This window comes from Triticum dicoccoides, chromosome 1B, assembly GCF_002162155.2.
Source record: "Triticum dicoccoides isolate Atlit2015 ecotype Zavitan chromosome 1B, WEW_v2.0, whole genome shotgun sequence".
Lineage (NCBI taxonomy): Eukaryota > Viridiplantae > Streptophyta > Magnoliopsida > Poales > Poaceae > Triticum > Triticum dicoccoides.
In genome coordinates this window covers 491,553,977-491,577,282 of record NC_041381.1, presented here as the reverse complement: position 1 = coordinate 491,577,282, position 23,306 = coordinate 491,553,977, and the positions used below count along the sequence as shown (strand labels likewise).

The 23,306-nt window shown below is 43.5% G+C and overlaps 1 protein-coding gene across 1 annotated transcript; it reads right to left on the bottom strand.

Annotated features, from left to right (window-relative positions):
- Window positions 1-1,198: 1,198 nt before the first annotated feature.
- LOC119343667 (transcription factor MYBC1-like) lies at window positions 1,199-3,397 on the bottom strand. Its single transcript, XM_037614509.1, has one exon. It carries the CDS (start codon window positions 3,005-3,007, stop codon window positions 2,081-2,083), a length of 927 nt encoding a protein of 308 aa, XP_037470406.1. The 5' UTR covers window positions 3,008-3,397; the 3' UTR covers window positions 1,199-2,080.
- Window positions 3,398-23,306: the final 19,909 nt, after the last annotated feature.

Genomic DNA, 23,306 nt, shown 5'->3' with positions numbered 1-23,306 from the left:
ACCCTGGTGGGCTAAGGATATCACTGTCCTCATAAGCATCCAACCACAGATTGGTTCGCCAAAAGAGCACACTCTAATACGTATTGTATCTAACACTGATCAGACATAGATGAAATAACACTGAACTTTTAAGCCTTTTTTACAGGAAATGTGAGGTGGTCACTGGATTTCACACGGTGTCCCCGCGCGAGAAGCGCGAGCTCGCCCTTGTTGTGCTCATACCATGGGAACACGACTGGCGAACCTGGTCAGTCGCGCGGGCGCACGGCTCCAAGTCGTTGAATCATACGTAAAACCAAACGATTCCAACCGTGCGTTTTCGTGTCCGATGATGAGATTTTTTGACGCTAGACACTGACCCGCTCCCTGCCGCTGCTGCGCCGATTCATTCACCAACCCGTTGTGTGTGGGAGGGGAGAACCGGGAAAGTAAAGAGCAGTCAGAGATGGTGGAAAACCAAGCAAGCAATGCTACCGTAGCATGTCCCGAGGGAGGGGAGGGGAGGGGAGGGGATGGGTGGGGGACAAGACAAGTCCTCGTCGTCGCTCACCTGAACAAAATCCACACACCTCGCTTTCTTTACCTGCGGGGGATGGGCCGATCCGCATAGATTTTTTTCCCATTAACGCCTTGGTCGCTCTCGTGGTCACATCACTTAATGCCAGGTCACGCCCCTAACAGCAACACGAACCCCGCCCCTCCGTCCTCGGAAAATCAATGCCGCAGCGGCTCCCCCAATCCATCCACATATCTTTCTTCGGACTCGTCAACGCCAATACAGATCAGATCAGATCAGATACACTCCTGCCTGCGCTACATACTCCTAGATGGCTACGGGGAATGTGGTTGAGCAAATCACATGACATCGTAGTACTCTCTGATCGTCACTGGCAAGTCAGCGAGTGTTTGAGAATTCAGATCCATGTTACCACACGAGCTCTAACCTGCCCTGATAAATTACCACTGCCAAGTTGCTAGATCAGGTGTACACTGCCAGCTTAGGAATTCATGATCTACGCCTGGTGGTGAACAGTGTGACGCCTCCATGCATTGGGAGATGAGGCCATGTCGCAGGACAGGAAAATACTGTACCAGTAGTACTATTGATTTGAACATACTCCCAATTAAGCATCACTGTCCTCGCACAATTCAACAAGGTTTTCAGTTTTAATTTATTTTGTTATTATTGGCGCTACAAGAAACAAGAAGCTTTTAGAAGGGAAAAGAGAAAATTTACAAATGATTACTACACTACTACCATAAGAAACTCCAATTTGAGTTGCTCTGATCATGATCCTAGAAGCAGCAGAATGTAAGAGCAACTAGTGCAACCTTCCTTTGCTACACATGTTCATCCTCTGATGCCCAAAGGACGAGGAGCTATATTGTCATCATGCCGGTACAAACAAACTTAATTCTCAAACTTATTCACCTCCAACCTCAGGGTGGGTGGGTCCTTGATATTATTCAATCCTGCCTATATCATCTCTACTCAACTCACCTATGCAATCTGCAATGGTAGATGATTGCATCACTTGTTTGGAGGGATCACAGCTCACATGCAGATGGTTGCATCACTCAAGGACCAAGTGTCAGTCGCCGAGATGAGCAGAGCAGACTGGCCCCTGGATCCTCCGCGCAATTCGCAAGGATTGAATTTTACTCAGAGAACCAACGGCATGAATGAAAGTACTAGCAGGCAGCAAATTTTCACAACTTTTTTACCGTCTAAAATAATTGTCTCTAGGGCTAAGCTTTATGTCATCAACAGCAAAGAACAAGGAGAGAACGGGACAGCAATGACAAATATCCGCAACACAAGAACAGAACAGAAGCACTGGCGAAGAGAGAGATAGATAGAAAATATGGATGGATTGGATGGGTGGCGGAGCGCTAATTCCCAAGAATTCTTGGCCTCTATGATATGACGATGTGGTGAATCTTGCTGGGATTCTATGCCGATCTGTGGGAAGTAGCGGCGGCGGCAGAGGGGAAAACGAATTTTATATACCCGAGGAGGACGGACGGACGGACGGATGCCCCTCCGCCATTCGATGCCGGTCACCGTCGATGTCGACACTCAGTGCTCGCCGGAAGTCGGGAACAGCGTCAGCTCCCGGCGCCCGCCGCCGCCGCCGCCGCCGCGGGACCCGAGCTCCAGCTCCTCGGCGAAAGACGACGGCGCCATCATCCCCATCGCGGCCCCGCCGCCGACCATGCGGTGGTGCATCCCGGGCGGGCCGACTGGCGCGCCGCTGGCCACGGCGCGGCTCAGGAACCCGTGGTCGAAGCCGCCGCCTGGCCCGGCGCCGTAGTGGCCGAGCGGGCGCGCGGCGGGGTGGTGGAAGTGGGCGATCTGCTGCGGGTGGTGGTGATGGTGGTGCGCGGCGGGGTGGGCGGGCATGGCGGCGTATGGAGTGTAAGGGTCGGCGACGGCCGGGCCGCGGCCAGGCGGGAGGAACGGGGAGGGCCCGGTGGCGAAGAGGTGCTCGGTGGCCGCGTCGGTCCCGGAGCCGGAGGAGTGGCTGCCTCCCCCGCCGCCGCCGCCGTTGCCGAGCCCCTGCATGCGCTTGAGGTAGAGGCGGTACTTCTGGAGGTGGGACGCGACGTTCTCGCGCGTGAGGCCGTCCACGCTCATCAGCTGCATTATGGTCTTGGGCACGGCGTTCTTGATGCCGAGGTGCGCCACGGCGTCGACGAACCGCTTGTGCAGCTGCGGCGTCCACACGAGGCGCGGCCGCTTGAGGGTCCTGGCCGGCTCCTCCCCGTTGCCGCCGCCGTTTCCGCCGCTGGAGCCGGCGGCCGACGACGCGCCGCCGTTCATCTCCTGGCCGCCCGCGCCGTCAGCGCCGCCGCTGAGCGGGCCGCCCCCGCCGTGCGTGGGGATGTCGAAGGCGGCGGCGAGATCGCGGGTGATGAGCGACTGCGAGAGCGGCATGAGCTCGTCCGGCGCCGGCAGGTCCTCGTCGAAGCGCGCGAACCAGCTTGGCTCCTCCTCCTCCCTCATCCTCCCAAGCCCGGAGCAGAGCAATTCGCCGGCTTGGCCGCAGTCCTCCGCTGGCAGCAGCAAGCGAGAGAGCACGGGAGGAGGGCGTGGGGAGGAAGGAGAGGATGGGGAGGAGGGAGGGGGTTACTTCGAGGTGGATCTCTCTTCTTCTAAGCTTTCGTCTCTCTCTCTCCTCTCTCACTCGTTTGGGTCTTTCTTTCTGCCCGCTGCTGCGGCTGCTGCTGTGATATCCCCCTCTTTTCTCTCTCCCCCCCTATCTATCAACAATCTGCTCACACCTTTTCCGCCCCTTCCCCCCCTCTCTCTCTCTAGGATGGACGCTAGGCCGATGATGAGTGAGGAGGAGAGTATCTCACGAGTTCGGGAGTGGTGCGGTGTAGTTTAACTAGTGGGCTGCCCCGCCCTGCCCTGCCCTGCCTCTGTCTGGCTTTAAAGCTATTTTTGTGTTATCCCTGGTTGCTTTGTTTGTTTGCTCGCTTGTTGGTCCTGCCTTCACACTCAATTATGTGTGATTCTCCTCCCCCTTTCCCATCTCCTCCTACATATCCTAGATAAATACGAGTAATAAAGAGAAAATGAAAAAGATAAGTCGGGAGATTTCGTTTTCCCGGGATTTCCGGGGCACGTATCTACACATGCATCACACACAGAATGACAAAACAAAAACATTGGACTGGAAAAGGACGAGACGGGACGAGACAACGGGGAGATATCTTCTTAGCTGGAGTTTGGTTTGTCCTCATGTGGACATGTCGCTCGCCTCGTCTCGCCGGATCACACCCAACCGAACGGAACCAGGGAGCGGGAGTGGTGGGGAGGGGGAATCTCGTGTGGCTCGTGTGCCCTCGGGGTCGATCGAGGTGGATATCTCTCGCGTCCCGCGTTGCCTGGATGGATGGACGGACGGACGGAGGACGGATCGATCGTCTGGACCGACTGGATCTATCTACGCAAGGGGTGGGGGGGAGGGCTGGATCTCGTACGTGCTCCCACCTAGCTGCTGCTGCTGCTACTGCCGCAGGTACAGCCGTTCAGCATCTAGGAATGTAGCAGTAGTAGGATTTGGTTGAGTGAATCTCATGTTGCTGTTCCGGTTAAAAATTACTCCCTCCATAAATTAATATAAAAATATTTAGATCACTATGATATTATATTAGTTTATAGAGGAAGTACTTAGAGGGTTGTTTCCAGGGATTTATTGGCTTTAGGGACTTAAAAAAGTCTCTATAAGTCCCATTTAAACCAAACAGGAAGGACTTATAGGGACTTATAGTGGGCATTTGGGACTTATGAAATAAGACTCTCAAGGAGGGACTTATAGTTGTAATATGGTCTTATAGGGACTTATAAGTCCCAGGAATCAAACAGGTAGGGACTTTTTAGGGACTTGAGACTTATAAGTTGGAACTAAAAAAAGTCTTGGGACTTATGAACCAAACAGGGCCTTAAAAAATCGTATTCACTCGATTTGATTGTGATTGGACCGGTCAAAGGCTCCTTGCATTCTCACCGTTTGTTTCTATGGGTACTATAAAATCCACCAATCTCGTTTTCAATCAAGCAGATAAACATGGCCTATTGGGTCTACTCTCGCAGCTTCTTTTTTCTTTCTGCACAGAAAAGGGAAGTGGTAATAGTACTAATAATTGAGAAAAGGCAGGATTCAATTTGGATTTGTTCTCGACCGTGGCAATTAAGCCGGGGACAGCCGTTTTACTGCAATTGATTGGTGCTGTTATCCAAGTCTTACGACTAATAATGGTTCAGAATATTTAGTACTTACCTCCGTCCAAAAATATTTAACGGAGAAATAGAGGTATCTAGACGTATTTAAGTTATCGATACATTTATTTTTATATATTTCTGCAGCAAGTAATTTCGGAAGGAGCCTTTACTACTCTTCTACGGTGCATTACTCTTATCCATTGATGACAAAAATTAGATCTATACCTAAAACAAAACATAACGTGTATCTTACAGGGAGGTGTGGCATTAATTTATACAGTACCATATTTGAGTTCCGTTACACAATACAATTCCTAACAAAATTACCACTGCAGGCTAATTTTGTTTGTAGGATCTAAAAAATCATGATAATAAAAGATAGAATTTTGATTTTAAAGAAATGGGTTGCAAGACATAAAGAATGCTCTACCCACCCCGATTTGCGTGGAATCTTCTGCATTTTTTATCAAGCAAAAGAAGTGCCTAGTCCAATTTATTCAGGACAAGAGGGTTTTTTTTTTGCGAGGGAAGAGGTTTTGTTGTTGTTAATACTAAGAAAATCCACCTCGATACAATAGCTCGAATTAGGACAAAATTATTTTCGTGCGGCCCCTTGTACTACTTATTTCTACTCTCTAGATTAATTGTCATCATGCAGTTGGATTTTTCTATTTTTATTTTTTGCAACGGCCACTCAGACTCCTTATCCTCTAGTGCCATCATAGCTTTGTCCTTTACCATAACAGCTTACGCGATCCTCATTATCCATGGAGTAGTTTTATTACCGTTTTATGGTCTGATATGGTTGTAGTAGAACAAAGCAAACATTCATTACTACGCGAATGTAGATCACTAGATTTCTACACGGATGTAGTTTCTAAATATATATTTTTTATCACATATAATACATATTTAGATAGTTACTAGCAAAAGGGCCCGTGCGTTGCAACGTGAGAAAGAAATACCACACGCTCTTAATTTACAAAAAATGGTCTATAATCTGAGTATTTGTAGCTACGGCGTAAACAAAAATGGTATTTGCCAACAAAAGCGCAATTTCAAGATTCCACATGTCTTCTATTTAAACATGGCTTGCATCTAGATTTAATACGTACGAAGAAACGGGCAAGTGATGTTCAATTTCGTCTCTAATCCTGATTTTGCCGGGAACAGTACCAATATGAAAGAAAGACGGATAATGCACTGTTGATTAAGGTTGCATCCTAGATAGTGTTTTTTTTAAATGTTTAACAGGTAAAATAACATCATATTTAGATTCTATATATTTTTCTAATCAAATTCCATATATAACATGTTAAATTTGGAGTTATGGTTTAGAAGATATGAGTATTTTAAAAAAACATTTGATATGTATAGCGGGTTTAATGTTAGAAACATGACGGAGTTTTCTATAAAATAGTATGACGGACTAAGAATATCTATTTCTTTTATTAGTAGGTACAGAAATCGTCGATCTAGAACTACGTGAATGACTTATTCACCAAGACGGAGGTAGTACATTGCATGCAAAATATTATTCTAAACGCTTTTATATTAGTTTACAGAGGGAGTAGTTCGTAGGAAAAAATCCCACCGCATCTGTACAAATCAAACAAACCTTTAAAAATTTGTATTTATTCACCAAAATATTTTGAATGAAAAGGTCCTAATTTTAGACATATTAAAATGAGGAATAATAGTGAACTGAGCGTAGCTTGGACCCACCAGTGTTCAAATCCTAAACTTGACATTGATGGTCGCATTTTCTAGAGTTATTTCAGGCCTTTCAACGATGTACATTCAGTGAGATGTATAAGTGTCGGCGTCCATAACGTGTTCAAACAATAATAATATGAAAATTGGGGAATAATATCTTGTACAGAGTGGACCAGGACTAACAAGAACAGTCGACGCGTCAACTGCAAGTGCAAATTGAGAGCCATATATATAGAAGCAAACATATCAGTTCCCTTTTTCTGAAATTGTCTGTTTCTAGCAATTGCTACTCCATGGAATATTTCACTGCCGTAGGGTAGCCCATGGAATATCTGAGCAACTTTATCCCGGTAGCACTTTTCCACTTAACCCTGCAGCCCCCTCCTTTTCACAAAACATTGGCCTTGGTGAAAAAGAGGCAGGCATGCTCTCGGGGGAAAGAAGAGGACCAGCAACCAAATCAGCTCCTAATCATTGTCTGCTGGGGAGAAAGAGAACAGGATGTGGATTTGAAGGTTAAATCCCATGATCCCTGGGAGGCAAAAACGCCAGGGAAAGAGGAAATGCGGATCAGATCAGATCAGATCAGCGGCATGCGCTGTGTGCTGCCCAGTTCATGCTCCACTCGATCTTGCCCCTATAGTCGCCGCTTCCCCACCAATCCATCACTCAAAGCTGAGCACGCGCCAGGAACCCAAGTACACGCATGATCATGATGTGTGGCCCAGTAATCCTCAAACTGCGACAACCCTATTTGTGCATCCGGCTGAAAAAACTAATTCCCAAATGTCAAATGTATTCCAAAAAGATACTCCCTTCGCCCCGAAATACAAGATCACATTTGACACTATCACAGTGTGAAAAATGTTCTTATATTTTAGGACGGAGGGAGTACATCTTAATCTCCAATCATTTTTTTTTAGAAAGCTTTATGCGGTGTGGGAAAAAAGAGCATAGTACTAAAAACAAATTTTTTTAATATGTAACAATACAATCAGGTTAGTGGACCTATTCTTGAAACTTTTCTGGATATTCGTCCATGAAAATGTACATACTTCTTTTTACATGAAAATGTGCAGATACTTAAGAAAACAAAAACATGCACCTCCTTTGTTCTTGAGACTTTGGGAAAGTGCCACGATTCTGGAATACAAAGATTTCTTTTTGGCACTTATTACATGACAGAATAAATACAAGGAATTTGCTCCATTGAATTTTGTTTCATCATACCATTGTGCCGTCTTCAATGACAATATTGAAGAAACCTGTATGCATCTCTTTTGAGATTGCTCTTTTGCTCTACACTATTGGGACATTGTTGTACCTCATAAGAAAAAAGATATTTTTTTTTCTGAAAAGGGGGACTCCCCGGCCTCTGCATCAGAACAATGCATACGGCCAACTTTATTAAAAAGCATATAGGTTCAACAAAGGTTTTAAAGTCGTAATGAAAGTAAAGAGAAGCTCACATATAGCCTATAAAGAAGTAACCATAGCGCCACAACTGGCCGGCATAAATAAGATAAGGAAACTAATTGCCTATCCTATTACATGACCGCCATCCAAACCGATTGAAGATATCCCATGCTACCATCTCCCACCGGATAAATCCAGTAACCAAACGCTCTCTGGCCTCCGTCGGAGTAAGTAGCGACCACATACGGATCAATGCAGTGGCTCGCAAGATAACCTGCAAAAAATGAAAATTTGTTGTTTTATTAAAACCAAGTCATTTCTGCAGTTCCAGACTGCCCACAATAAAGCACATACTCCTACGCAAATGTGTCTCGCTGTTTCGGCCGCTATCCCGTTAAGCCACGTTCCAAATAACGTGCTGACAGAATTCAGAGGAGTAATATTAAAAGCTATGTGCACCGTCCGCCATAGCACTTTTGCCAGCGGGCAGTCAAGAAAAAGGTGTTTGATAGTTTCATCCCGATCACAAAAACTACACCTAGTAGGTTCTGTCCAGTTGCGTTTTGCCAAATTGTCCTTGGTTAAGATGACTTGTTTATGGACAAACCACATAAACACTTTAATTTTCAAAGAAACTTTGACTTTCCAAACATGTTTGGAACTAGGAATGGAGCTAGAGTTGATAACATCGAGATACATCGATTTAACTGTAAATTCCCCAGTCCTAGTAATCTTCCAGCGCAACTGATCGGGTTGTTGAGATAGCTGGACCTCCATCAATCTATGCACTAAATGGAGCCAAGCCTCCCAACCTCCATCAGTCTATGCACTAAATGGAGCCAAGCCTCCCAACGATTACCGGCTAGCGTTATCCTGAATTGAATATCGAGGGGGGTGGACTGAAATACTGTTGCAACAGACGCATGTCGTCGTTGAACAATACTATAAAGAGTCGGGTATTGAAGCGCGAGGGGTGTCTCTCCTAGCCAGTATCCCCCCAGAAACGCGTGTTGGTGCCATTTCCGATTATAAACTTTGTCCTATTAAAAAAGACTGATTTGACTCTCATCAACCCTTTCCAGAAAGGCGAATCCGTCGGCCTCGCTGTCACTTGAGACAAAGTTTTGGAGTGAAAATACTTACTACGGAGAATCTGCGTCCATGTGGCCTCACTCTCTACAGATAACTTAGACAACCACTTGCTGAGAAGATCTGTTCTTGACTTCAAGATTTTCAATGCCAAGACCCCCTTGGTCTTTTGGTCTACAAATAATGTCCCATTTGGCGAGTCTGTATTTTCTTTGTTGAAATTATGCATGCTTTCCATGAGCTGCTGAAGAAGATCGACATGGATATTATCATCATGGCGTCACGAAATATTTGGCTCCAGCAAAATGAAAAGATATCCAGGAATGTGGCTCAACATATTTAAGGCTGGTGTGACAATCTCAATGAAAATCTCTCAATTGATTTATGGTTTTCGGGTCAAAATAAATTACAATCATATCGGTTTTAGGATCCCCAGCAAAATAAATTACTAAAAGGAAACATTTTGCTAATTTCCCTAATTGGTGTTTCTTGTTAGTTAAACTAGTTGATTGTCCCGCGCGTTGCTGCAGGAGTTTGTATAAAATAAAAATCGCACTGAACTTAACCTAGGTATTGTCTTTCCGGTTTCTCCTATAGCAAGATAATCTTTTATCAATATTTTACTAATAAATGTATATCTCTATGTATAAGTTCAAAATTGGACGAAAACAAAAGAAAATATGCATCTATGCATCACTTTTCTTTCATATATCACTGGAGTATCAGGTGCATGCATGCGTCAATTTTTGTCTTGATTAAACACTATTTAGGTGGCAGTTACTGCATGCATTTGCATGCATGGGTCAGATAGTACATGCGATTAGTCCAACAGCTTTTAATGTGCAGATCGGATGGCTATTGTGGACTCATCTAATACATCCAATGAATAAATTAATTTGAGTGATGTGGCTTAAGGACAAGCAAGAAAATTTCTAATAGTGGGGACTAGCTATTTAGATATAGTAGATAAATCATGTATGCTTCCCTTGAAGCGCTTGTAGGTGGGTACCTGTAATCTTTATATTTGTAGTTAAGGCCAATATGTGCGAAAAAACTAAAAAAATCGTACACGTGTCAAAGTGATGCAATAAAAATATAAAAGTAGTATGAAACAAATAAAAATTATGGATACGTTTAAGATGTATCATTCACTGACTGTGAAAAATATTAAAGCAAAAATGTTTTGTATGGATGGGATAACGGGAACTCAACACATGAATTCTAGATAAAATAAGGGCACCAAAGGTAGCGTACATAATTATACCATCCCATATCCCAACATCGAGATGATGCAATAGCCTAAGCGGAGGGGTGGGAGGGAGTATTTCACCACACTCATTTAATCATGCCTTTATTACATATTAAGAGCATCTCTAGCAGACCCCGTATATTGCCGACCCGCATAACTCGTTTAGGCTGGTCATAGTGGGGAGTAACTTAGAGTAGTAACATGCATACGTTACTACTCTATGTTACTACCCTTATAGTGGGAAGTGTCATATGTGTAGTAACATATACATGTTTATTTATTGTCTTGTAGACTCATTTTACATTGGAAAGCGCTATGTGATGGTAACATATTAGGTTACTCCATTTGCCTCTCTCCTCATTAACTACTTGCCACATCAACATTTTTGCTTATGTGGCATCTATGTTACTATGTATGTTACTCCCACTATGACCAGCCTTACAGTTCACGGGAAAACGGTTTTGCGGGCCGGCGCGGGTGACGGCCGAGCAGACCCTGCATAGCGAAACTGTACAATATTCCGTTTTACAGTTCCGCTATACGGGGTCTCCTCGGCGGGCGCCCCTGTCGGCCCGCAAATCAGATGCGGTTTTATCTGAATTTGGCACATATGCACATATTCAGAATTACTAATTTGTAATGTAAGAGAAAATGTCAATACTACAATACAACAATCACCCAAATTACAAAAATTATTTAAATCACCGAAGCAAACTAAATTATTCAATACAAAACTTGTCTCGAATACAAATCACACATGAATTAAATAAAAATTAATGGAAAAATGAAATGTGTTACTGCCCAGCCCTTTGTCAATGGTGTTCAATGAGATCCTCTTGAAGTTGAAAGTGGGTGTTTGCATTTTCAATCTCCGTGTAGGTCTGAAGAAAATCTCTAATGCGGTTAGGGTCTCTAGCTGGTTTGACACGACTACCCACATTGTCGTAGAAGAACTCCAAGTTCATGCCTCTCTCATCTCCGAGAATCATATTGTGAAGAATAACACAACATGTCATGATATTTTTCAAGGATCGCTTGTCCCAAAAACAAGCAGGACCGCGAACAATGACAAACCTAGATTGCAAAACCCTGAATGCTCTTTCAATGTCTTTTCGGGCTGCCTCTTGTACCCTTGCAAATTCGCATTGTTCCTTAGTTTTGGGGTCTTTCATGCTCTTGAAAAATGTGCACCAAGGAGGGTATATACCATCTGCAAGATAGTACCTCTTTCTGTATTCATGCCCGTTTATAGTGTAGTTGCAAGCATGATCATCACCACTAGCAAGCCTAGCAAATAAATGAGACCGTTGCAACACATTGATATCATTGAGAGTACCCGGCATACCAAAAAAGCAATGACAAATCCATAAATCCTCGGATGCTACGGCCTCTAGCACAATTATTGCATCATGGGACTTGCCACAATACATTCCCTGCCATGTCTTCAGGTAATTTTTCCAAGTCCAATGCATACAATCAATGCTACCTAGCATGCTAGGCCAACCTCTTCTCTCATTAGATACCATCAATTTTTTTTGTATCTTCCTCATTGGGTGCTCGAAGATATTCAGGATCAAAGACACGGATGATCACTTTGGCAAACCTACGCACTGACTTAATTGTTGTATCTTCAGCAATGCAAATTTATTCATCGGCATAGTCACCCGGAATGTCATATGCAATTACCCGCATAGCTGCCTAGAATTTTTGATATGCACTAAATCCCTTCAAGCCCGTGACATTTCTTCTTTGAGTAAAATACCGCCAATTGGCTTCGCAAGCTTGAACTATTTTTTAAAAAGAGGGATCGGTGCATTTAGTACCTTCTCCGGAAGAGGTGCGACAGATATGTTGGATTGTTCGCGAAGTAGTCTTGCATCAACATATCATTCCTGAGATAGAAATTTCGAGGAATGCAAAGACGGCCGATGGCAGATCCTCGCCATCTCTTTCGGTTCTCATCTTCGTGCTCCTTCACGGCAAGGGCAATCACCAATGTTTGCTTTCGATAGTTGACAAGCAGCGTCTCAACATACGAGTCGTCTAAATCGGACGAATCCTCGAGCAAAAACTTCTCGCACGGGCTCAATTCCATTTAAATTCACAAATACGCATGCCGCGTTAACCAACTATGCATACCGCTCGGCACAATCACGCACAAGTACAAGTACTCACCGGCGGCTCAGGGGCAGTGGCTCTGCGGCGGCGGATCCCGAGGCGGCAAAGGTGACTAGGGGCGGCTCCGGGCGGTGGATCCTGGGTGACGACAGCGACTAGGGGCGGCTCGGATCCGGGGAGCCGGTTAAACGACTCAATGGAAGAGGGCAGGGGTGCTCCCCGGCACGATTCTATCTGCAGATTTGGCCGGAATCGCGGGCGGTGGACGGGCGGAACCAATGGCAGGCGGCGGCGGAAGGGGTAGGGAAAGGGCGCGGGCTGAAATGTCCCTCCCGCCAATCACTTTCCTGGGATACGAGGCACCACCGGGGCAAGGCGGAAACCTGCGTTTTCGCGGGTTGGGGATGGGATTTTACCGCGCCCCTCAAAAAATTTTGCGGGTTGGATGCGTTTACGGTGTCTGGTCAGGCAGTATTTTGTGCGCAGACCCATATTTTGGCGGTTATTTTGTGGGTCAAGGCCTTATATGGAGTCTGCTGGAGATGCTCTAAGAATATGGTTTTCTTGAATCCTGGTCTACCTCGTTCATGGAGGTCTCGTCGAGGGCGTAGATGAGGGTGGAGGATTATTGAAGGAAATATGCCCTAGCGGCAATAATAAAGTTGTTATTTTATATTTCTTTATACATGATAAATGTTTATTATTCATGCTACAATTTTATTAACCGGAAACTTCATACATGTGTGAATACATAGACAAAACACTGTTTCCCTAGTATGCCTCTACTAGACTAGCTCGTTGATCAAAGATGGTTAAGTTTCCTAGCCATGGACATGAGTTGTCATTTGATAAAGGGGATCACATCATTAGTGGAATGATGTGATGGACAAGACCCATCCGTTAGCTTAGCATAATGATCGTTTATTTTTATTGCTATTGCTTTCTTCATGTCAAATATACATTCCTTCGACTATGAGATTATGCAACTCCCAGACACTAGAGGAATGCCTTCTGTGCTATAAAACGTCACAACGTAACTGGGTGATTATAAAGATGCTCTACAGGTATCTCCGAAGGTGTTTGTTGGGTTGGCATAGATCGAGATTAGGATTTGTCACTCCGAGTATCGGATAGGTATCTTTGGGCCCTCTCGGTAATGCACATCATATGAAGCCTTGTAAGCAATGTGACTAGTGAGTTAGTTGCGGGATGATGCACTACGGAAAGAGTAAAAAGACTTGCCAGTAACGAGATTGAACTAGGTATGAAGATACTGATGATCGAATCTCGGGCAAGTAACATACCGACGACAAAGGGAATAACGTATATTGACATTGCGGTTCGACCGATAAAGATCTTCGTAGAATATGTGGGAACCAATATGAGCATCCAGGTTCCGCTATTGGTTATTTATCGGAGAGGTGTCTCGGTCATGTCTACATAGTTCTCGAACCTGTAGGGTCCGCACGGTTAACATTCAATGATGATATGTATTATATGAGTTATGTGTTTTGGTGACCGAAGGTTGTTCGAAGTCCCGGATGAGATCACGGACATGACAAGGAGTCTCGAAATGGTCGAGAGGTAAATATTGATATATTGGAAGGTTATATTCGGACACTGGAATGGTTCCAGAGTGTTTCTGATAATTATCGGAGTACCGAGGGGTTACCGGAACCCACCGGGGGAAGTAATGGGCCTTATGGGCCATAGGGAGAGGAGAGGCAGACCACGAGGAGGTGGCGTCCCCCATGGGGAGTCCTAATTGGACTAGGGGAGGGGGCGCGACCCCCCTTTCCTTCTCCCTCTCCCTCTCTTTCCCCTTTCCCCCTCCATTCGAAGGAAGGGGCGCGAGTAGGACTTGGAGTCCTAGTAGGACTCCCCCCATGGCGAGCCCTAGGGCCGGCCTCCTCCCCTCTCCTCCTTTATATACGGGGGCAGGGGGACACCTCAAGGCACATCAATTGCTTCTTAGCCGTGTGTGGTGCCCCCTCCACCGTTTACTCCTCCGGTCATATTGTCGTACTGCTTAGGCGAAGCCCTGCGCGGATCACATCACCATCACCGTCACCACGCTGTCGTGCTAACGGAACTCATCTACTTCTTTGTACCTCTACTAGATCAAGAGTTTGAGGGACATCATCGAGCTGAATGTGTGCAGAACTCGGAGGTGCCGTACGTTTGGTACTTGATCGGTTGATTCGAGAAGACGTTCGACTACATCAACCGCATCAAGTTAATGCTTCCGCTTTTGGTCTACGAGGGTACGTGGACACACTCTTCCCTCTCGTTGCTATGCATCTCCTAGATAGATTTTCCATGAGCGTAGGAATTTTTTTGAAATTGCATGCTACATTTCCCAAAAGTGGCATCCGAGCTAGGTCTATGCGTAGATGATATGTACGAGTAGAACACAAAGAGTTGTGGGTGGTGATCGTCATACTGCTTACCACCAATGTCTTATTTTGATTCAGTGGTATTATTGGATGAAGCAGCCCGGACCAACCTTACATGAACGCGTTCATGAGACCGGTTCCACCAACGGACATGCAACTAGTTTTGCATAAAGGTGGCTAGCAGGTGTCTGTTTTTCCAACTTTAGTTGAATCAAATTTGACTTTAGTTGAATTGAATTTGACTGCAACGGTGATTTATTGAATTTGATTGCATGTGATGTTTATCTTTTTTTTGGAAGTATGTTTATCTTCATGCATCTTATTTTGCTTAGTACGGCGGTAGCATTATAAGATGATCCCTTACAAGATTTCAAGTTATAAGTGTTCTCCCTGAGTATGCACCATTGTGAAAGCTCTTCGTGCTGAGACACCATGTGATGATCAGGTGTGATAAGCTCTATGTTCAAATACAACTGGTGCAAGCCAGTTTTGCACATGCGGAATACTCGGGTTAAACTTGGCGAGCCTAGCATATACAAATATGGCCTCGGAACACTGGAGACCGAAAGGTCGAACATGAATCATATAGTAGAAATGATCAAGATAGAGATGTTCACCATTGATGCCTAATCCATCTCACATGATGATCGGACATGGTTTAGTTGATTTGGATCACGTATCATTTAGATGACTTGAGGGATGTCTATCTAAGTGGGAGTTCTTAAGTAATATGATTAATTGAACTTAATTTATCATGAACTTAGTCCTGATAGTTTTTTTGCATATCTATGTTGTAGATCAATGGCCCGTGCTACCGTTCCCTTGAATTTTAGTGCGTTCCTAGAGAAGGGTAAGTTGAAATATGATGGTAGCAACTACACGGATTGGGTCCGTAACTTGAGGGTTATCCTCATTGCTGCATAGAAGAATTATGTCCTTGATGCACCGCTGGGTGCAAGGCTTGCTGCAGGAGTAGAAGCTGACGTTGTGAACGCCTGGCAAACTTGATCTGATGACTACTTGTTAGTTCAGTGTGCCATGCTTTATGGCTTAGAATCGGGACTTCAAAGACGTTTTGAACATCATGGACCATATGAGATGTTCCTGGAGTTGAAGTTAATGTTTCAAGCAAATGCCCGAGTTGAGAGATATGAAGTCTCCAACAAGTTCTATAGCTACAAGATGGAGGAGAACAATTCTATTAGTGAGCACATACTCAGAATGTCTGGGTACCATAATCACTTGACTCAGCTGGGAGTTAATCTTCCAGATGATTGTGTCATTGACAGAGTTCTTCAATCACTTCCACCAAGCTACAAAGGCTTCGTGATGAACTATAATATGCAAGGATGGAAAAGACTATTCCCGAGCTCTTCGCAATGCTAAAGGCTACGAAGGTAGAAATCAAGAGGGCGCATCAAGTGTTGATGGTTAACAAAACCACTAGTTTCAAGAAGAAGGGCAATGGTAAAAAGAAGGGGAACTTCAAGAAGAATGACAAGCAAGTTGTCTCTCCCGGGAAGAAACCCAAAGTTGGACCCAAGCCTGAAACTAAGTGCTTCTACTGCAAAGGGACTGGTCACTGGAAGCGGAGCTGCACCAAGTATTTGGCAAATAAGAAAGTATGGCAAAGTGAACAAAGGTATATTTGATATACATGTTATTGATGTGTATGATACGTCTCCAATGTATCTATAATTTTTGATTGCTCCATGCTACTTTATCTACTGTTTTGGTCTATATTGGGCTTTATTTCCCACTTTCATATTATTTTTGGGACTAACCTATTAACCGAAGGCCCAACCCAGAATTGTTATTTTTTGCCTATTTCAGTATTTCGAAGAAACAAAATATCAAACGGAGTCCAAACGGAATAAAACCTTCGGGAATGTGATTTTCTCACCGAACGTGATCCAGGAGACTTGGACCCTACTCCAAGAAGTGCCAGAGGCGGTCACGAGGGTGGAGGGCGCGCCCCCCTGGGCGCGCCCCCTGCCTCGTGGGCCCCCTGTTGCTCCACCGACGTACTCCTTCCTCCTATATATACCTACGTACCCCCGTCAGATCAGATACAGAGCCAAAAACCTAATTCCACCGCCGCAACTTTCTATATCCGCGAGATCCCATCTTGGGGCCTGTTCCGGAGCTCCGCCGGAGAGGGCATCTACCACAGAGGGATTCTACATCAACACCATAGCCTCTCCGATGAAGTGTGAGTAGTTTACTTCAGACCTTCGGGTCCATAGCTAGTAGCTAGATGGCTTCTTCTCTCTTTTTGGATCTCAATACAATGTTCTCCCCCTCTGTTGTGGAGATCTATTCGATGTAATCTTAATTTTCGCAGTGTGTTTGTTGAGACCGATGAATTGTGGGTTTATGATCCAGCTTATCTATGAATAATATTTGATTCTTCTCTGAATTCTTTTATGTATGATTGAGTTATCTTTGCAAGTCTCTTCGAATTATCTGTTTGGTTTGGCCAACTAGATTGGTAATTCTTGCAATGGGAGAAGTGTTTAGCTTTGGGTTCAATCTTGTGGTGTCCTTACCCAGTGACAGAAAGGGTTGCAAGGCACGTATTGTATTGTTGCCATCGAGGATAACAAGATGGGTTTTTTATCATATTGCATGAATTTATCCCTCTACATCATGTCATCTTGCTTAAGGCGTTACTCTGTTTTTAACTTAATACTCTAGATGCATGCTGGATAGCGGTTGATGAGTGGAGTAATAGTAGTAGATGCAGAATCGTTTCGATCTACTTGTTTTGGACGTGATGCCTATATACATGATCATACCTAGATAATCTCATAATTATTCGCTTTTCTATAAATTGCTCAACAGTAATTTGTTCACCCACCATAGAATACTTATGCTCTTGAGAGAAGCCACTAGTGAAACCTATGGCCCCCGGGTCTATTCTCATCATATCAATCTCCATTACTTTATTACTTGCTTTGTTTTTACTTCGCCTTTTACTTTTTTACTTTGCATATTTATATCAAAAATACCAAAAATATTATTTATCATCTCTATCAGATCTCACCCTCGTAAGTGACCGTGAAGGGATTGACAACCAATAATCACGTTGGTTGCGAGTAGCTATCATTTTGTGTAGGTACGAGGGACTCGTGTGTGATCTCCTATTGGATTGATACCTTGGTTCTCAAAAACCGAGGGAAATACTTACGCTACTTTATTGCATCATCCTCTCCTCTTCGGGGAAATCCAATGCAGTGCTCAAGAGGTAGCAAGAAGAATTTCTGGCGCCGTTGCCGGGGAGTTTGTGCAAAAGTCAACCATACCAAGTACCCATCACAATCCCTATCTCTCGCATTACATTATTTGCCTCTCGTTTTCCTCTCCCCCACTTCACCCTTGCCGTTTTATTCGCCCTCTCTTTCCCAATCTCCTCCTTTCTTTCTCTTTCGCCTTTTTCTCGTTTGCCTTTGCTTGTGTGTTGGATTACTTGTTACCATGGCCGAATAAAAAAGAACTAAGGGATTTCTCCCAAGTTCTAGTGCCTTGGATAACCCCTCTATCCTTTCTAAGCTCATAAACAATGATGCTACGGAGAGACCCACCGGGATCACCAATAAGAATTTAGATGATTTTGATGATGATGACTCCGGAATCTTTCGCTATTTACTTGATGAATCTTTAAAAGATGCTTGGGATAGGTTATTAAGGATTCGGGCTAGTTATGTGCCACAATATCAAATCGATGTTTACTTAAAAAGTTTCTATGTTGGCTTGCCCGCCTCTTTCAAACAAGTTCTAGAATCTATTTTTGAAGAAGGTTTTATTGAATGGGATGCTATAGATACCTATGAAAAAATGAAAACCATATTTGGGCACCCTTTAAATGATAAAGTTGAATCAACTACTCTCTTGTGCTTTTATCAAAATGAAATTATCAAAGAGATGAAGTCTAGCTTGGATGCAAATTTCCGTAACGTACTTAATCTCACCTCATCCATTAATGGCAATGTTCTTAATATGAATAGAAGGATGAATGACTTAGAAAGGAGATCCTCTCTTGCTACTTACACATCAGGTGCCAAAGATGGCACTCATTAGATCTATCCTTGCTTTTATGCCTAGCTAGGGGCATTAAACGGTAGGGCTTGTTGGGAGGCAACCCAATTTTATTTTGTGTTTTTTGTTTTTGCTTCTGTTTAGGAATAAATAATCCATCTACTTTCTGTTTAGATGTGGTTTTATGTTTTAATTAGTGTTTGTGCCAAGTAGAACCTATAGGATAAGCTATGATGATAGTTGATTTGATTCTGCTGAAAAACAGAAACTTTGCGCTCACGAGAAAAAATTCAATAAATCACAGAAACGTGATTTTGCATTGATTCTTCTTGCTGCTGATAAATAAATTTTTTTCCAGTACTTCCTATTTTTTTTTAGAATTTTTAGAGTTCCAGAAGTTTGCGGCAGTTACAGATTGCTACAGACCGTTCTGTTTTTGACAGATTCTGTTTTTCGTGTGTTGTTTGCTTATTTCAATGCATCTATGGCTAATAAATTAGTCTATAAACCATAAGGAAGTTGTAATACATTAGGTTTAACACCAATATAAATAAATAAAGAGTTCATTACAGTACCTTAAAGTAGTCTTTTGTTTTCTTTCACTAACGGAGCTCACGAGATTTCTATTGAGTTTTGTGTTGTGAAGTTTTCAAGTTTTGGGTGAATTCTTTTGATGGATTATGGAACAAAGAGTGGCAAGAGACTAAGCTTGGGGATGCCCATGGCACCCCCAAGATAATCCAAGGACACCAAAAAGTCAAAGCTTGGGGATGCCCCGGAAGGCATCCCATCTTTCGTCTACTTCCATCGGTAATTTACTTGGAGCTATATTTTTATTCACTACATGTCATGTGTTTTGCTTGGAGCGTCTTGTATTATTTGCGTCTTTGCTTGTTAGTTTTCCACAATCATCCTTGCTGTACACACCTTTTGAGAGAGCCATACATGATTTAGAATTTGCTAAGAATACTCTATGTGCTTCACTTATATCTTTTGAGCTTGATAGTTTTGCTCATAGTGCTTTACTTATATCTTTTGAGCGTAATAATTTTTGCTCTAGTGCTTCACTTAGATCTTTTAGAGCACGGTGGTGGATTTGTTTTAAAGAAACTATTGATCTCTCATGCTCCACTTAGATTATTTTGAGAGTTGTTAATAGCATGGTAATTTGCTTAATGTTAATATACTTGGTATTCAAGATTTGTGAAACTTTCTTTTGAGTGCGTTGAATACTAAGATAAGTTTGATGCTTGATAATTGTTTTGAGATATGGAGGTGATAATATCAAAGCAATTCTAGTTGGGGTGATTATGAATTTAAAGAATGCTTGTGTTGAAGTTTGTGATTACCGTAGCATGCACGTATGGTGAACCGCTTTGTGATGAAGTCGGAGCACAATTTTATTTATTGATTGTCTTCCTTATGAGTGGCAGTCGGGGACGAGCGATGGTCTTTTCCTACCAATCTATCCCCCTAGGATTATGCGTTTAGTGCTTTGGTTTTTGATGAGTTCTAAATTTTTGCAACAAGTGCATGAGTTCTTTTGATTAATGTTGAGTCCATGGATTATACAGACTCTCACCCTTCCACCATTGCTAGCCTCTCTAATACCGCGCACTTTTCGCCGGTATCATACACCTACCATATACCTTCCTCAAAACAGCCACCATACCTACCTATCATGGCATTTCCATAGCCATTCCGAGATATATTGCCATGCAATTCTCCACCGTTCCGTTCATATGACATGCATTACTTTTGTCATATTGCTTTTTGCATGAACATGTAGTTGACATTGTATTTGTGGCAAGGCCACCTTCATAATTTTCATACATGTCGCTCATGATTCATTGCATATCCCGGTACACCGCCGGAGGCATTCATATAGAGTCATATTTTGTTCTAAGTATCGAGTTGTAATTGTTAAGTTGTAAGAAAAATAAAAGTGTGATGATCATCATTATTAGAGCATTGTCCCAGTGAGGAAAGGATGATGGAGACTATGATTCCCCCATAAGTCGGGATGAGACTCCGGACGAAAAAAGAAGAAGAAGAGTGGCCATAAAAAAAGAAAAGAAAAGAAAGGCCAAATAAAAAAATAAAAAAATGAGAGAAAAAGAGAGAAGGGACAATGCTACTATCCCTTTTCCACACTTGTGCTTCAAAGTAGCACCATGATCTTCATGATAGAGAGTCTCATATGTTGTCACTTTCGTATACTAGTGGGAATTTTTCATTATAGAACTTGGCTTGTATATTCCAATGACGGGCTTCCTCAAAAGTGCCCTAGGTCTTCGTGAGCAAGCAAGTTGGATGCACACCCACTTAGTTTCTTTTGTTGAGCTTTCATATACTTATAGCTCTAATGCATCCGTTGCATGGCAATCCCTACTCACTCACATTGATATCTATTGATGGACATGATTAAATACTTTGTGTGATGAATATAGAGCATAGCCAGACTATATGATTTTGTAGGGATAACTTTCTTTAACCATGCTATTTTGAGAAGACATGATTGCTTTAATTTGTATGCTTGAAGTATTATTACATTTATGTCAATATGAACTTTTGTCTTGAATCTTTCGGATCTGAACATTCATGTCACAATTAATAAGATTTACACTGAAACTATGCCAAAGTATCACTCCGCATCAAAAATTCTTTTTTATCATTTACCTACTCGTGGACGAGCATGAATTAAGCTTGGGGATGCTTGATACGTCTCCAACGTATCTATAATTTTTTATTGCTCCATGCTACTTTATCTACTGTTTTGGACTATATTGGGCTTTATTTCCTACTTTCATATTATTTTTGGGACTAACCTATTAACCGGAGGCCTAGCCCAGAATTGTTGTTTTTTTGCCTATTTCAGTATTTCGAAGAAACAGAATATCAAACGGAGTCCAAACGGAATAAAACCTTCGTGAACGTGATTTTCTCACCGAACGTGATCCAGGAGACTTGGACCCTACTCCAAGAAGTGCCAGAGGCGGTCATGAGGGTGGAGGGTTGTAGGACCTTGAGAAGAGGTGTCTAGAGGGGGGGGGGGTGATTAGACACTAAGTACCAAAGTTGCAGTTTTTAGCCCTTTTTAAGTTGAATGGAGTTTAGGCACAAGTTTAACATTCACAACACATAGCAAGCAAGCATGCAAAGAGTATATGAGCAGCGGAAAGCAAAGCATGCAACTTGCAAGAATGTAAAGGGAAGGGTTTTGGAGGATTCAAACGCAATTGGAGACACGGATGTTTTTTGCGTGGTTCCGATAGGTGGTGCTATCGTACATCCACGTTGATGGAGACTTCAACCCACGAAGGGTAACGGTTGCGCGAGTCCACGGAGGGCTCCACCCAAGAAGGGTCCACGAAGAAGCAACCTTGTCTATCCCACCATGGCCGTCGCCTACGAAGGACTTGCCTCACTAGCGGTAGATCTTCACGAAGTAGGCGATCTCCTTGCCCTTACAAACTCCTTGGTTCAACTCCACAATCTTTGTCGGAGGCTCCCAAGTGACATCTAGCCAATCTAGGAGACACCACTCTCCAAGAAGTAACAAATGGTGCGTTGATGATGAACTCCTTGCTCTTGTGCTTCAAATGATAGTCTCCCCAACACTCAACTCTCTCTCATAGGATTTGGATCTGGTGGAAAGAAGATTTGAGTGGAAAGCAACTTGGGGAAGGCTAGAGATCAAGATTCATATGGTAGGAATGGAATATCTTGGTCTCAACACATGAGTAGGTGGTTCTCTCTCAGAACTGGTAAGTTGGAAGTGTAGGTTTAGTCTGATGGCTCTCTCCACGAATGAAGAGGAGGTGGAGGGGTATATATAGCCTCCACACAAAATCTAACCGTTACGCACAGTTTACCAAACTCGGTGGGACCGACTCAACAGACTCGGTCGGACCGATTTAGTAAACCTAGTGACCATTAGGAATTTCGGTGGGACCGAGATGCAACTCGGTAGGACCGATTCGGTTAGGGCTAGGGCATAACATAATCTCGGTGAGACCGATTACACAAACTCGGTGGGACCGATTTTGGTAATTAGCTAACCAGAGAGTTGGTCAGGCAAACTCGGTGGGACCGATTACTCAAACTCGGTGGGACCGATTTTGGTAATAAGTTAACCAGAGAGTTTGCATTGTAATATCGGTAGTACCGATTGCTCAAACTCGGTGAGACTGATTTTGATAATGGACATACACAGAGAGATTGCAATCCCATCTCGGTGAGACCGAGATCCCTATCGGTAAGACCGATTTGCCTAGGGTTTGTGGCAGTGGCTAAGACATCCAAACTTGGTGGCGCCGGATAGAAGGAATCGGTATGGCCGATTTTGGCTTTGGGTTTAGGTCATTTGTGGATGTGAGAAAGTAGCTGAGGGTTTTGGAGCATATCACTAAGCACATGAAGCAAGAGGCTCATTAAGAAACACCTCATCCCTCCTTGATAGTATTGGCTTTTCCTATAGACTCAATGTGATCTTGGATCACTAAAATGTAAGATGAAGAGTCTTGAGCTTGAAGCTTGTGCCAATCCTTTG

Excerpts from the sequence above, each read along its gene's own strand:
- LOC119343667 (XM_037614509.1), bottom strand. The coding sequence starts at position 3,007 with ATGAGGGAGGAGGAGGAGCCAAGCTGGTTCGCGCGCTTCGACGAGGAC.